General features: G+C 40.7%; 1 protein-coding gene across 1 annotated transcript in view; it reads left to right on the forward strand.

Annotated features, from left to right (window-relative positions):
- LOC124291654 (cubilin-like) overlaps positions 1-16,472 on the forward strand; it is a 25,083-nt gene continuing 8,611 nt past the window's right edge. Inside the window, exons 1-13 of the mRNA XM_046728705.1 lie at positions 1-71; positions 568-721; positions 2,372-2,456; positions 3,642-3,769; positions 4,980-5,123; positions 7,146-7,230; positions 8,318-8,448; positions 8,994-9,140; positions 11,955-12,048; positions 12,997-13,118; positions 13,996-14,139; positions 15,394-15,484; positions 15,759-15,889. Of these exons, the coding sequence (XP_046584661.1) occupies positions 577-721; positions 2,372-2,456; positions 3,642-3,769; positions 4,980-5,123; positions 7,146-7,230; positions 8,318-8,448; positions 8,994-9,140; positions 11,955-12,048; positions 12,997-13,118; positions 13,996-14,139; positions 15,394-15,484; positions 15,759-15,889 (1,447 nt within the window). The 5' untranslated portion in view covers positions 1-71; positions 568-576. The remainder of the gene's footprint in view (positions 72-567; positions 722-2,371; positions 2,457-3,641; positions 3,770-4,979; positions 5,124-7,145; positions 7,231-8,317; positions 8,449-8,993; positions 9,141-11,954; positions 12,049-12,996; positions 13,119-13,995; positions 14,140-15,393; positions 15,485-15,758; positions 15,890-16,472) is intronic.

Below are 16,472 nucleotides of genomic sequence, written 5' to 3' on the forward strand. Positions count from 1 at the left end.
GTGGATCAGATTATGGGTGAAATCAACGCGCACAGTACACTGTTGATAAAGTACATTCAGAGGCAAGGGAGGTAACTGATACAAAATCCAGTTTCTACCCTCCTGCCAAATTTAGGCTGGAATTTGGGGTCTTTTTTATTGTGTCTCCCAGAGTGAGGTTTAGTTTATGCCAATTTTTGCAATATTCAAAGCAATATCACAATTTTGTATCAATAATTATTAATAATTCTACGATACCCATGAAGGTCCAGATTAGAATATTGATCATCAGTAATCCATGCTTGTCGTAAGAGGCAACTAATGGAATTGGGTGGTCAGGCTCGCTGACTTGGTTGCCACATGTCATCGGTTCCCATTTGTGCAGATGGATGCTTATGCTGTTGATCGCTGGATTGTCTGATCCAGACTTGATTATTTACAGACCGCCATATATAGCTGAATATTGCTGAGCATGCGGGCGTAAAACTAAACTCACTCACTCACTATTATCGAGCCCTAGTTAACTCCCCTTTGCCTCAGGAAGGTGATTACAGTATAGCCTACAACTTATGCCTCTATTTACAACAGGTGCAACTTATGAAACTGCCACCCTGCGGTACGCCACTGGAAAGGGGACTCATGATACAACTTTTGATGCCTCCAATAGCTACTTTGTTTTCTTCCGGGTCGGATTCCAAGTATGAGAGCAGAGGATTTCAAATGCGATATTACCAAGGGCCAAGTCAGTATCATTAAAAACAACATATTATTCTTTTGTTAATTTCAGAATGTTCCATATTGACTATCAGACATGTCCTGCTTTTTTAATTCTCAAACTCTTTATGCTGGAAATCTTGCCTTGATGAGACACACAAGGAGTAATATATTTCTGTATTTAGTTTTAATGGGTCAGTGTGATCCCATGACATTGTTCAAAGCCATTTAAACAGCATGTCGAAATATAAAAGGTGAAGATTTTGATGTCATCTTTTTCATTATAAGGAACATAACATTGAGTATATATCTTCAACAGGTGTTGGTCCTATGTTACCAGACTTTTGACAGCTTGGTAGAAGAGTTGCTCCACAAATAGGTTTTCAGAATTTAAACAAGACAAGTCATTAAGTTTTCATATGGACATATAAATATAAATATGTACTTTAATGATAAAATAGAAATATTTTCTAATGATGGTCCCTTAATATTGATAATGAACTAATCAGTAATATCGTGAAAACATGATAGCAACCATTTTAAATTGTAGACTGATGTCTGATGTCAAATATATGTTAAACTAGAGCTGGGAGCCATAGTTCCGACCCTTCAGAGGTTACCATGATTACCCGATCTTACCCAGGTACCCAACACCTGATTACCCGGTCCTACCCAGGTACCCAACACATGATCACCCGATCCTACCCAGGTGCCCAAAACCGACAATCTCGATCCTACCCAGGTACCCAACACCCAATCCCACCCAGGTACCTAACACCAGATTACCCGATCCTACACAGGTACCCAACACCTGATTACCCAATCCTACCCAGGTACTCAACACCTGATTACCCAATCCTACCCAGATACCCAACACCCAATTACCTCGATCGCACTCCAGGCACTCAACACCCAATTACCCGATCCTACCCAGATTCCCAACACCTGATTACCCGATCCTACCCAGGTACCCAACACCTGCTTGAGGTCTCAACAGTTGAGTACAAAATGTGCAATTGGGAATTGTTGTACCAGAAATAAGGAAAACCGATTTACCCAGTACATACCCTTACAGACTGATCTGGCCATGCATACATGATAGTTGACTGAAACTTTATCTTAACTCAACCGTATATAGGGTATAAAAAGAAGGAATGCATGCACAGAGAGAAATGTGAACAGCAGTGTAACTATTGAATTATTGTCATTAAACCATATATCACGGACAGGGGTCGATTTAGTGCTTTGTTACTTGCACTGGTGCAACCCAATATTACAAAGTGCAACCTAGTTATTACTATTAGTCTAACTTGCACCAGGCTAAAGTCAATTTTTTGAGTGGGTAAACTTCTGAATAAAACATCTAAATAATTCAATAGCATATTTCTGATATTACATATTGCAATACAAACAGTGCAACTGGAATTTGACTGGTGCAACTAGGTTTTTATCTTAGGTTGCACCTGGTGCAAGTAGGTTAAAATCTCTTAAATCGAGCCCCGCGCGACTAACCATAGGTTCAGGTTGTCCTGGGTTATCCTAATGATGACCCACAAAGCCTGAGTTACCCGTCCCAGCCTTATCTTAAACAATTATGTTTTATTCACATGTTGGCTTTTGCCGCCAGCACATGTGTATTTCTACAATTATATAATGCGCTCATTTGTCTTTTCTTCAGGCACTGGCCCATGTGATCGTGACCTTGTGGCTACCAGAAATGCCCAGGACCTCATATCGCCTGGTTACCCAGTGGGATATTTCCGCTACATCTTCTGCTTATGTTGTACATATATGAAACTTATATAACACTTATATATACTACACGAAAGAAGTTAAAGAACACGCAATTCTTCACTGTTGCTTTACTCTGTCTTAAGATGAAAAATTAATAGTAACATGTAAGAATCCATTAAAGACTAAAAATAGCAAAATGGAATAATCAGTGGCTGAATGATTGGTCGAGAGAAGGGTTGAGCAAGTGGATGAGCATATGGTTGCGTGAGAGGGTGAGTTTGTGGGTGAGTGATTGGTTGAGAGAGAGGTTGAGCAAGTGGATGAGCATACGGTTGCGTGAGAGGTAGGGCTGCAACGATTCGGTTCGATTCATCGAAAATTGAATCTGACACCTTTGTTTAGATTTTCGATAACCATTATCACTATTTAGATTCAAATCGTGTGTTCTTTACTGTGAATCAAGTGATTTCTTTTGAGTAGTATATCAAGATGAATGATAGTAGTCTGTAAAATTCCATGACAGATTAGCTTTAGTAAAATGAAGTAATCAGGTGCTCTGGAATTTCTCTTGAGAAGTACGCAATCCATTTTAATTCTAGGGTAGAATCATCAGTGTGTCCCTCTTTTCATATTACGCGATGTACATTGATCAGGTAGTCGAACTTGGTGACACTCAGTCGATGGTTTAGCTGGTCCACTCTGGTATATTGCTGCATGTTGTCATGGATGTTGTCTTGAATGTGACTGAACAAATTAATCTCTGAAAATTATAGAACAAACCAAACTGTTTGCCTCGGCTTTTATGAAAAGTTCTTCCACTGGACAATCTGGTTGTTCTGCAGTGAAACAAAGTGTTTTGTATCCTGTATGTCTATCACTCATGTCACGTTTGGTTCCCCTCACACAGTAACTTGACATTAACACACCATGGTACATCTGAAAAATAATTTCCTCATTATTAGGTGAGTGAGTGAGTGAGTTTGGTTTTATGCCGCTTTTAGCAATATTCCAGCAATATCACGGCAGGGGACACCAGAAATGGGCTTAACACATTGTACCTATGTGGGGAATCGAACCCAGGTCTTCGGTGTGATGAGCGAACGCTTTAACCACTAGGCTACCCCCATCACCCCCTCATTATTAGGACATCTACTCAGTTGGGATATGGACGAGGACTTTGCAGTTTTGTCATTACTTGTTTCTGTCCATTTCAGTGATATGTCCTGCGTCTACAACATCCAGGCAGCACAGTCCACTGACAGGATACAGATAGACGTAGTGGACATGCATATTGAGAACTCTGTTAGTTGTCAAGACGACAACATCACCATCATAGATCCAAGTAGGTGGACAGTGTCATACCTGATTATTATACCTGATTATTATACCTGTCTATACCTGATTATTTTAACTACCTGAAACAATGGGGATTCTATCAATACAAACATATCTTTAAATGCAGGTGAAAAAAATAAAAAAATGCTAATTGGCGTAAATGTTTATTTCACCAATATTTCATCTTTGTGCCCCATAAAAATGTAAATATGTATATGTTCTCTGTTTCTCATGTAAATATAGTTGCTGTAAATACTGGGAGAGGGCTTCATTAAGTTGGATAACTTGTGCCCAATCCTTTTCTTCAATGAATATAATATGGTTGAATAAAAAAATGTAAATAGAGGAAATTTAATACATTTAATGTACTGAGCAGGCTGGGTAACAATAGTAACACATTTATCAGATGTCTTGTGTTGAGCCTGCAAGTACACCAGCTACTTTTGCAGTAAACTACGTTTACAATAAACAAACTTATGATGAACCATGGCAATAGACCGCTGTGATATTGCTGGAATATTGCTAACAGCGGCGTTAAACCAAACTCACTCACTACAAGCTGTTGTTTTTGTGACCCTTGAAAATCCGGGTTAGAATATTGATCTTCAGTAACCTATGCTTGTCGTAAGAGGCGACTAACGGGATCGGGTGGTCAGGCTTGCTGACTTGGTTGACACATGTCATCGGTTCCCAGTTGCGCAGATCGATGCTCATGCTATTGATCACTGGATTGTCTGGTCCAGACTCGATTATTTACAGACCGCCACCATATACCTGGAGTATTGCTGAGTGTGGCGTAAAACTAAACTCACTCACTGTTGTTTTTGTCTTGGCCAATTGCTGTGTATATCCATTGGAATGCATATAGCAAACTATGGTTATAACACACTTGTTTATAAGTCCCTTTCATTTCGTTATAACCATAGTTTACTGTATCTGGAAATTGGTTTGATGAATTGTGGGCGAGTAGGGTTACAGGCGTAAAGATAACAAATTATATTGTATAGTTTCCATCAGAATTTCATTGTAGCAGTGATTGCTGTTTCTATAGACATTGGGGCAGCCTAGTGGTTAAAGCTTTCGCTCGTCACGCCGAAGACCCGGGTTTGATTCCCCACATGGGTACAATGTGTGAAGCCCATTTCTGGTGTCCCCACCGTAATATTGCTGGAATATTGCTAAAAGCAATGTAAACTAAACTCACTCACTCACTCTAGATATTGGAGTGCATGATGTGGGCACTATCTGTGGACAAATGAAACCGTCGTATCAGAGCAGTGGAAACAGGCTACAGATAAGCTTCAAATCCAACCGTATCAAGCAAACCAAAGGATTTATGATCAAGTACAAGAGTATTTTAAGTAAGTGAATTTATTCATTTTGCTAAACAATTGCTTTCATCTCATAATGCATCATTGTTTGTGTTTTTGAAATAATAATAATATTGTATGAAATAAGCCAAAACCCCAGCCAGACATCAGGGCTGGTAACTTCAAAATGTTACCAGTCCAAAATGAATTTAACCAGACCAGACACCAAGATATGGTGAATTTACTCAGATGTATGGAACATCAAAAAATATTTTTTTACCAGACCATCGGACTGGCTAGCTGTAAATTTAGTCCGTCCATCAGAAATTTATCCCGTCTCGGGCTGTCGGACGGGCCTTATTTCATACGCTGATAATAACTCATTGTCAGTGGATGTCCTTCCTTGTCACATAAACAGCTTATCTGAAGCAACACAATGGCATGGCTTATTTCTATCATACTGTCTCCACCATACCTGTTTCTTTCCCCAAGGCCCACCTTTGTATGATCCTGTACATGTTCAGGGCAAAAAAGGAAAATGATGCTTTTATACTTCTTAGGAATAGGCCCATATGCAGCATAAGAATGTTTTTTGTAAAGCCAGTGAAATAAGGTAAAACTTCCGTCCGTATCCCCCCTAAATTTTAAGGATGAGGAAAAATTTCTTTGAATGGCATTTTTAGAAGTAGAAAATGTCTTTGAGTATGTTCAGATACAATTAAAGAAACATGTTAAAACTCATCCTTATCAGATGAGGGATATGTATTCAAGTGATATGATTTGACCTGAATGAAATTTAAATGGGGTGAGCGAAGTTTTTCCTGAAATAATTGGTGTTATTGAATTTGTGTCCCTTTTGACAGCAGTGTGATTGGCAAGATTCAGGAAAGGCATGATAAATATGTGAACCTCACCTTTAAAATGTCTCACTTGCATGCCACTGTCATCAGGCTCCCTGTTGTTCTCGGAGCCCTTGGTTTTGCACTTCTTGATCTCCTGACACAGGTGAGGCGTGTGAATGGGTTCTCCACCCGGGAGCACAGCCCTTCTGACACTCTGGGTAATGCAGAAGGCTGCAGTGTTGGGGAGTCTACATATGCTAGGGAAAGTTCTTGGTGGGTACAACTATGCTGCACTTCCTAGTAGGAGTAACTATTGAGGGGAAACAACTATTGCGATAGCGACAGTCTGTTGCGACCAACTATTGCAATACTATTGCAATATTATTTTTTTCTCCTTGAATTGTCTCATTTGAAGTCATTTCCCAAATGAATGTGTAGTTTTGTATGAAATAGAAACAAGCTGAAGTAGTTTCAGTCTCTTCTAATAACTGACAAGAAACTTGAAACCTAGTTCAAGTTTGTTTAAGAGGTAACAGGGGCAGATAACTCTAAATCAAAGGGAATGAATGTGGTACTTCCTGTATTTTACACTGCTCATGTTTAATATCAACGAAAGTCAGTTACTTATCCATAGTCACACATGCTGTCGATGCATCAATAGTTTTATATTTCTTCTACCATCAGTTAACTGCTATCGGAGACTCAACAATTGCAATCCATCGATAATTTGATGCATCGTTACAGTCCTACTTCCTAGCAGAGGTCCCATTTTGGGCTGCATTTAGTTTGGTGCAACAAGGTTTTTATTCAAGGTTGCACCTTGTGCAAGTAGGTCTCATTTCCTTAAATCGAGCCCTGTATTTGTATTCCACTTAAAAAAAATATTTCCTGAAACAATGTCACTTAAATTTCTGAAGGCATTATTTGGTATGTAATCCAAATAATATCAGGGGCAGTATGACAGCCAAGTGGTCAAAGTGTTCTCTCATCATGCTCAAGACCTGGGCCTAGATTTTCTAAGCTGTCTTAGCTCTAAGATAGTCATAAGCACCAAACATTTATATTAACTTACGACTATTTTAGCTCTAAGAGAGCTTTGCAAATCTAGGCCCTGGATTTGATTTCCAGCATGTGTACAATGTGTGAAGCCCATTTCTGGGGTCCCTGCCATGATATTGCTGGACAATTGCTAAAGGCAATTACATTGACAGTTGTTGGCATTTTGATCTAGATTCTGACTGCGGAGATGAGGAGTTGATAGCGACTGATGTTGATTCCTACCTGTTGTCGCCTGGTTATCCAAATCGTTATTACAGGTAAGATGCTTCAGTCCTGTGTGAAAATTATTTACCTCTTGTCACCGCCTCTGTGGTGTAGTGGTTAGAGCGTCTGCCCGGAGAGCGGAAGGTCGCGGGTTCGATGCCCAACCGCGTCATACCAAAAGACGTTAAAATATGGTACTTGTTGGTCCCTGCCTGGCTCTCGGCATTAATGGGTACAACAAGGACTGATTGACTCGGAGTCAGTATTATGTGTCTGAGTGGGGTATTCATGCTTCACTGCGGCATGGTATCTCAGTGGGCTAGCACTATAAAACCAGCTTCAGTCTGGGCTAGTACAAGCAGCCGCATATACACATACAGACACATGCACGTCGTCATATGAGCGAAATATTCTCAAGCACGACGTTAAACCCAATTTCACCTCACTTCACCCAACTTATATTGCAATTCCTTTTAAACACCAGCAATCGATTATTCAAAACACTATTTCTCCTTGAAAACTAGGAGAAAATTCATGCAAAATAAGCAACTGCCATTAAAATATGACCCCAATCTGTATGGATTTCTTAGGGCTGGAATGGCCTAGTCAGTTCAGGCATTGCAAGTTGCTATGTAGAGTTGAATCCCTTGGTTGTGTCAGAAACCTGTTATTGTGGGTTCGAATCCCAGATTGACACGATTTTGTTTCGGGGTTTCTCATGGGTTCACCAAAGTGGTGATGTCACATGTTTTTCTCCTACATCATGCTGTCATGGAGTGAGTGAGTTTAGTTTTATGCCACACTCAGCAATATTCCAGCTATATGGCAGCGGTCTGTAAATAATCAAGTCTGGACCAGACAATCCAGTGATCAACAGCATAAGCAACAATCTCCGCTATTGGGAACCGATGACATGTGTCTACCAAGTCAGCGAGCCTGACCACCCGATACCGTTAGTCGCCTCTTACAACAAGCATGGGTTACTGAAGATCAATATTCTAACCCGGATTTTCAATATTCAAACCCGGACATGGAACTTGAATACTAGTCAAAGTAGTGTTTTAAAAACTTAACCACTGCCTTTCTTGAGATTGAATATCTTTCAGTGGGAATTTTAGGATGTTAATTTGTTCTTTTCAGCAACCTTGCATGTAGATGGACAATATCAGCTCGTGACCAAGAAAGGAAGATAGAGGTCGAGGTCATCCATGTAGAAATATCTGGCACACCTCCTACCTGTAACGAAGACAGACTTGAAGTGGATTACCTTCGTAAGTTTTGCTTCTATTTCCCTGTCCGTATATTAACAATCACAAATCTAATTTAAGTTTCAGTAGACGCTTCTCATACATCTTTGTCTTGTCTGATCAGCATGTATCAGTGCAGTAGATGATGTTTGTTTGTTTCAGCATGTGTAACAGCATCTCATGAAGTTATAACACATTTGTACGGAACCATAAAAGTTAGGGGTCATGACTTTGGAAGGACACTCTTTATAGTGAAGACTTATTATACAATGTCTTACAAATATCTCCAAAAATATTCGTGATCTCAAATTTTCATGTCCAGTAAGTGTATAACATACCCACCATATGGTTAGATGGACATGGATAGCATGCACAAACACACACACAGACAGATGGACGGACGAATGGAGGGATGGACATGACGGACATACCACCCTATTCTTTATGTAGTATGTGAGTAAAGTTGTTTTTTTTCTGTTTCATGACATGTATCTTTCTGATGACAGCTGTAAATGTTAGGGAACCAACTCGCTATACTTTTTGTCTGAATATGTATTCATTTCATGCAGATTCATCGTCACCAAACGAAGTGATTTGCGGTTCAAGCACCCCGACACAAACGTTTGTTAGCATTGATGGCACAGTGTTAATCACATTCACCTCAGACGGTGCCAATGAAGGCCAAGGTTTTGACATTCGGTATCGTCAGGTACAAGGTAGGCTTTCTCTGAACTTACACAGTGGCTGGAACTTAGGCTGGTATAGTCCTCATGTCTCTTGATGTTGGTATTACATGTTTGCATTTGTCATGTTTTGTAAAAAGATAATCCTGAAATTCCCCAAAATGTGAAATTATATGTTTCTATAATTATTGGCGTACATGTCTGTGATTAGAATGATATTGTCAAAGTGAAAGGGAAAATCTTTGCATCTTGACCATCCTGAATAGAGTGAGTGAGTGGGTGGGTGTTTTTTGAGTGTTTGTTTGGGTGGGTGGGTGGTTGTTTGAGTGAGGGAGTGAATGGGTGAGGGAGTGAGTAAGTGGGTGGGTGGTTGTTTGTGTGAGGAGCGGAGTGAGTGAATGGGTGGGTGGGTGGGTGAGTAAGTTCAAGTGGTTGGTTGTTTGAGTGAGTGAGTGAGTGAGTGAAAGTGAAAATCTTTGCATCTTGACAATCCTGAATAGAGTGAGTGAGTGGGTGGGTGTTCTTTTTGAGTGAGTGAGTTAGTGAGAGTGAGTGAGTGAGTTGGTCGGTGGGTATTGAGTGAGTCGGTGGGTGGTTCAGTGAGTGAGTGAGTGAATGGGTGGGTGAGTGAGTGAGTGGTTGTTTGAGTGAGTGAATGGGTAAGTGAGTAAGTGGGTGGGTGGTTGAGTGAGTGATTGAGTGAAAGTGAAAATCTTTGCATCTTGACCATCCTGAATAGATTGAGTGAGTGGGTGGGTGCTTTTTGAGTGAGTGAGTGAATGGGTGGGTGAGTGAGTGAGTGAATGGGTGGGTGGGTGAGTGAGTGAGTGGGTTTGTGGTTTGAGTGAGTGAGTGAATGGGTGAGTGGATGGGTAGTTGTTTGAGTGAGTGAGTGAATGGGTGAGGGAGGAGTGAATGGGTGGGTGAGGAGTTAGTGGGTGGGGTGGTTGTTTGAGTGAGTGAGAGGAATGGGTGGGCAGGTGAGGAGTGAGTGGGTGGGTGGGTGGTTGTTTGGAGTGGAGTGAATGGGTGAGTGAGTGGATGGGTGGTTGTTTGAGTGGGAGAGTGAATGGGTGGTGGTGGAGTGGGTGGGTGGTTGTTTGAGTGAGTGAGTGGGTGGGAATGGGTGGTTAAGCCAAGTGGTGGGTGGTTGAGGAGTGAGTGAGTGGGAGGGTGGGTGGGTGGTTGTTTGAGGAGTGAGTGGGTGGGTTGTTTGAGTGGGTGAGTGGAGTGGAGTAGGGTGGTGGGTGGGTGGGAGTGAGTGGAGTGGTTGTTTGAGGGAATGGAGTGGAGTGGGTGGGTGGGTGGTTGTTGAAGTGAGTGAGTGGAGGGTGGGTGTGGTTGGGTGAGTGAGTGGCGGTTGTTTGGTGAGTGGGTGGGTGGGTGAGTGGTTGAGTGAGTGGTTGAGTGAGTGAGTGAATGGGTGGGTTGGTGAGTGAGTGAGTTAGTGAATGGGTGGGTGGATGAGTGGGTGAATTAGTGGATTGGTGAGTGAGTGAGTGAGTGTGAGTGAGTGAGTGAAAGAGTGGGTGGATGGTTGTTTGAGTGAGTGAATGAGTGGGTGGGTGAGTGAGTGAGTGAGTGGGTGGTTGTTTGAGTGAGTGAAAGGGTGGGTGGGTGAGTGAGTGGATGGTTATTGAGTGAGTGAGTGAGTGATAAGTTGATTGATGAGTTTCTGTACCTAACATGACTTGGTCACCTGTGTTTGCTAAAACATGAAAGAACCACACCACTGACCTATTGTTTAAAGGGAAGTTCCTTTTTTATTATTATAGGATATTTATATAGCGCACATATCCACGCACTAGTGCATGCTCAAGGCGCTGGTATTTTTTCCCTCGATCATTGGATGTCAATCTCAACGGCACATCGCATTATCAATCTCAACTCCCTGGGGAGTATACAACTCTTTGCAGCCACTAGGCGCACTGAGTTATTGTGGCTTTCTCATCCTAACGAGGTACCCATTCACAGCTGGGTGGACTGGGACACATAGTCACAGTACTTTGTCCATGTTCACTGCACGCTGCTGTACCCGCAACTAGGTGTTTGCACGTATTCATGTGGCCACCATCTGGTCAAATACCAACGGATTCGTGGGTTCTTTTAAGTGCACAGGGTTGTGTACTGTACACTAGGGGTTGTGACAACACTGAAAGAGTCTGCACACAAAGTTGACTCCAAGGTTTTTACACCCGGTCACAGGTGGCTCGATCCCGACACCTCAACCTCGCTGGATCACTAGCCTGGCGCCTTTAGCTCGCCTAATCGCGACCTCAGCTACCACTTGCTAAATTACTAATTGCCAGTTTTTTCACACACCCACCCCATCATTTTGACATTCGGAAAATTAAAGTGTAATTAGAATTTCATGTTTACTACTTAAAATAGCCAGTACAAACAGGTAGCTGTTCTTTTTCATCAGCTCTGAAATATTTATAGGAAAGAAGTTTGGACATGATTTGCTGTTAATATGCATATTGCCATACAGATACATATTGTATCATGACCTATGTATCTTGATCCCATGAATTGGTCTTCTGTAACCCATGCTTGTAAGAGGCAACTAAAAGGATCGAGTGGTCAGGCTAGCTGACTTGGTTAACACATGACATCATATCCCAATTGTGTAGATCGATGCACATGCTGTTGATCACTGGATTGTCTGGTCCAGACACAATTATTTACAGACTGTCGCCATATAGCTGTAATATTGTGAATGCGGTGTAAAACTAAACTCACTCACTATGTATCCAGATGGTATAGTGACCTTGTCGTATCATTTCCCCCTATATGTACATGTCTTATGTTTGATAATATGCAGATAATTCTATATTGCAACTCCAGTCGACAAACCTTCTGGCTCGTGTGATAAAACATTGAGTGCAACTGAAACGGAGCAAGTTCTCACATCTCCAGGATATCCGCGTATTTCTCTCATGTAAGTCTGTTTTAGTGACTCTGGGGGTCAGATTATTATATCAACCTGTTAATGTTTGTTTGTTTGTTCAGGGCTCGATTTAGTGCTTTGTTACTTGCACTGGTGCAACCAAATATTACTAAGTGCAACCTAGTTATTTGTCTCAATTTTAAGAAATAAATCAACAATAAATCTAACATTGTAAGCATTTTTATGTCAGCTCATTTTTTATCTAAGCTTGCAGTAGCACATTTCTTTCATTACATATTGCGATAAAAGCAGTGCAACTGGAATTTGGCTGGTGCAACTAGGTTTTTATCTTAGGTTGCACCTGGTGCAAGTAGGTTAACATCTCTTAAATCGAGCCCTGATTGTTTGTTTGCCTAATACTGCTCACACCAATTCTGCTTCCACTGAGCTTACCAGAAACAATAGATGGTGGGTTTGAATTCTGGTTTTCCCCTGGTTATGTGTCTAGTTGTTGTCAGCAACAACGCTGTGCTTGCTGGTTTCACCAAATTCGTAAAGGTCTGAGACCATCTCTTTAGGCTTTACTGCAAGGTAAAGTTGACATGCTGTGTGTACATAACTGGTGTACACTGTTTATAGTGGTGTCAATGATGTAATGATACATGTATAAGAACACTTAAATATCACACTGACAATTCTCCTTATCTCCAGTCAGTGGGGTAGTCTAGTGGTTGAAGTGTTTGCACATCACACCAACAGCTGAAGTTTGATTAAAAACATTGACACAACTTTACAGACTGTTTTCTGGTGTCCCCTGCTGTGATATTGCTAAAAGTGGCATAAAATCATACCCACTCATTCTCCTTGTCTTCTTTCATCGGTCATTTCTGGTGTCCCCCGTCGTGATGTTGCTGGAATATTGCTAAAAGCGGCGTAAAACTAAAACTCAGTCAGTCAGTCTTTCATCTGTATCAGCTAAATCTATTTTCTCCTTTACAGATCACAGACCTGTTCCTTCACTATAAGAGGACCGATTGGTTACCACATCAGAGTGACCCTGAATGACCTTGACATTGAATTGGCCCGAGAATGCCGATATGACAGCTTGATGATAAAAGATGGTAGGTAATGATATGATAAAACACAAAAAAAACATAATGATTTTATCTGTGTGCAAATAAGATGCTCTTTACTCGATTGTTTTTGTAAGAAAAAACACCTTAGAGAATAACCCTTGGCATTATACGTTAGAAAAAAATTGGAAATTGAATACAGCTCTCTCTGTTGTTTCACATCCTTTCCTTGCATGAATTTGCAAGTCATTGTAAGTCATTGTATTCACTGGATGGAACCAACAGCTACTAAATAGTTGATATTTCACTCTGAAAATATTGTTATCATCCTGTAGCGAGCATACATAGTTTTGGAAGCTGAAGACATGTCCCATTGGTGGACAAATATTCATTGTAACATATGTTATATTTGGGATTACACTTTCTTAGTAAAGTACAGATTCTAGTACTTTATTGGGTTGATTCCCATCCGGGATTCGAACCCACACCCTCAGAGTCAGGCACCTAATCGCCAGCACACAAAGTCAGGTGTCTAACCCACTCAGCCAGCGCGACTTCCACAAAATGGAGGTCGGACAACTGGTAGTCTAGACTGGGGACTTTGTGTACCCCTCTGATAAGTAAATTGGCACGGCTCCCACAGCCGAAAGCTATGAATACACAATGCCATTTAGAAAGTAGTCAAATGTAACATGTTATATTTGGGATTACACTTTCTTAGTGACCACTTTCTAAATGGCATTGTGTATTCATAAATATTCATTGCTTTCGATCATATAAATGTGCAAAATTGAAATGAAGTTGTGCAGCAAGGGATTTAAAAATGTAACAAAAAATATAATATCCCAGGGACCAGTGCTATTTTGGAAGGTGTGGTGTGTACAGGATTTTACTGAATCAATCACCTGTCCTGTCTGCTTTTAAGGTACCTCGAAGCTTGATGAGTTATGGTGTGGTAGTAGGGCTGGTGAAGTTGTGAATAGTCAGAAGAACTACCTCACAGTGACCTACACTACAGACGACTCCAACAACGGGCAGGGTTTCTCCCTCAAGTACTCTGCCGTCAGAGGTAGGTTACCCTGGGAAACATGTGTTTTTGTTTGCTCTTTAATGCCAGCAACTTTCCATCTCTTTGATAGCAATATATAAATAGTCAAGTCCGGACGAGAAAATCCAATGATTGATTTTTAACTGGTTAAAGATCATGATTTTTTATAGGAGAAGGCAAGATTACAGAATACCGGATACCTATCCGCCATTTTTATTTTGATTGCGCATTTATTTTTGCGCACTTCCGTTTTGTTTCCTTAGCAATGGCACGCCATGAAGGAAGGCTGTGTTGGAGCAGCGTTCAATATTAAATATTAAATATTAAACAATATTAAAGCTAAAAAAAGGTAAGATAATGGGGGTAAAGGGGGTACCCCCCTTTATTTAAAAGCCTTACCTACCTAACCTTACCAATCAAAAAACACTTACCATCAGAGTGTTCCCACACTGTAGAGTTCCTTTTCCCAGCATGCATTTGAATAAAATTTCAACACACGATAACTTTTTACTCTGTTTACGTCAGTGAACTCTGTTAAAATCCCCAGGTTAGGTTTCCTAAACCGGCAGTAAGGTGAGGAATTCGATTTTAACCTTATTTTTTACCTTAAATTCGTATTTTTATAGGATCGCTCGCAGGCTCACGCTCTCTGTTTCTTCTATATATAGGAGCCTCACGCGCAGAATAGAATGTATATAATTAGGTATCCGGTATTCTGTAAGTGTACCTAGGAGAATTCTGACATGAATCAAACGTACAATCCAGAGCATCATGTTCAGTATTGTAACCCAAGGTCTCCCACTCAGCTGCCAGTGCAGCTAATGGAAGGGTGTTAAATCATACATGTCATGACTTCAGTTGTCTGCATGTTGCACATGATGTTTCATTCACTCTCAGTCATCAAATCCATTATATACAGCACCTCACCCATGAAGACCTGGGTCTTCAGTAACCCATGCTTGTTTTAAGAGGCGACTAACAGGATCAGGTGGTCAGGCTCGCTGACTTGTTTGACACATGTCATCATATCCCAATTGTGGAGATCGATGCCCATGCTGTTGATCACTGGATTGTCTGGTCCAGATTCGATTATTTACAGATCAGGATTATTTCAGTATGTGATAGTTCTTGTGTTTAGACTGTTCAGGAGTTAAACTCAAAAGTCTTGGTTGAAAATATATAAAAGTTTGAGCAGAGGAAAATTATTACATTTTCACCATAAAACTGTCATGGTTTAGGTTTAACAGAACACACTGTCACCTTTCACGTGTACAGGTTCCACAAGCAGAGTGCAGACAATGACGATGCCCACACGAAGCACTCCTCTCTACCTGACCTCGCCTGGATTTGAAAAACGATTCCCTCGGTACGTGCATTATGAATATATTTTACAAGGTCAAAGATGAAAATAGATTATGTATCCATTATAGCTACTGAAATGTAAAAAGCAAAATGATTATATTTGCAAGTGAAAATTAAAGTCGTTTGTAAAAGATGTAGCAATGAGTAAGGAGTCGAACCCAGCCCTTCAAAACCGACCATTGAGCACTTTAACCACGAGGCCCCCGCTATGTCTTCTATACATTTCATGCTAATCTTATTGTAAGTGTTTTATTGATCCATTTCCTTGATTTTTGTAGAGGAATCACCTACAGCTACGTCTTTACTGCCGACCCTCAACAACAAATACGGCTGCGTGTTACAGAATCGTATCTGCGTTACAACACAGCCAATGGACGTTGTCTCAGCAAAAGGGTCAGGCTGTATGATGGTAAAACCAACAAAGCATGACAATACAGGTGTTATAGAGGAATAAGACAAATGAGCATATTTAGCATTAGCAAAAGGTGACAGAATAAATTTCAAATGTATTGAACAAATTCATATCGCCTACTTCCTTTCACTTGTGGTGATGATAATATACTGAGGAAAAAAAATAAGGGATCACATGAAAACACAAGTAATGCTTTATTTTTTTCCAGGTTTTTTCACAAGTTGTGAGATACAAAGCTTGTGAAGAAACCTGGGGAAAAATTAAGGAACACTTGTGTTTTTATGTGATCCTTTATTTATTTCCGTCGGCATATGTTAACTGAATGGAATGTGTGAATATGGTTTTTGACCACTTTAGCAAAATTCCCATCATACTGGGGCAGGGATCTCTGGAAATGGGCTTCAAATATTGTACATTTTGGTATAGAACCTTGCCTTCAATGTGATAGGCCAAAACACTTTGACGTTGGCAACACCACATGCAATGTAGTATATTCCTGGGTTTGAATTCAAGATTCACCATGATTCGGTTTCTTGGTTTGTCAGCACCAGAATGAAAGAGGTAAACATCAGACACTGCC

This window comes from Haliotis rubra, unplaced genomic scaffold (genome assembly GCF_003918875.1).
Source record: "Haliotis rubra isolate DU_JTF1 unplaced genomic scaffold, ASM391887v1 Scf499, whole genome shotgun sequence".
NCBI classification, from domain to species: domain Eukaryota; kingdom Metazoa; phylum Mollusca; class Gastropoda; order Lepetellida; family Haliotidae; genus Haliotis; species Haliotis rubra.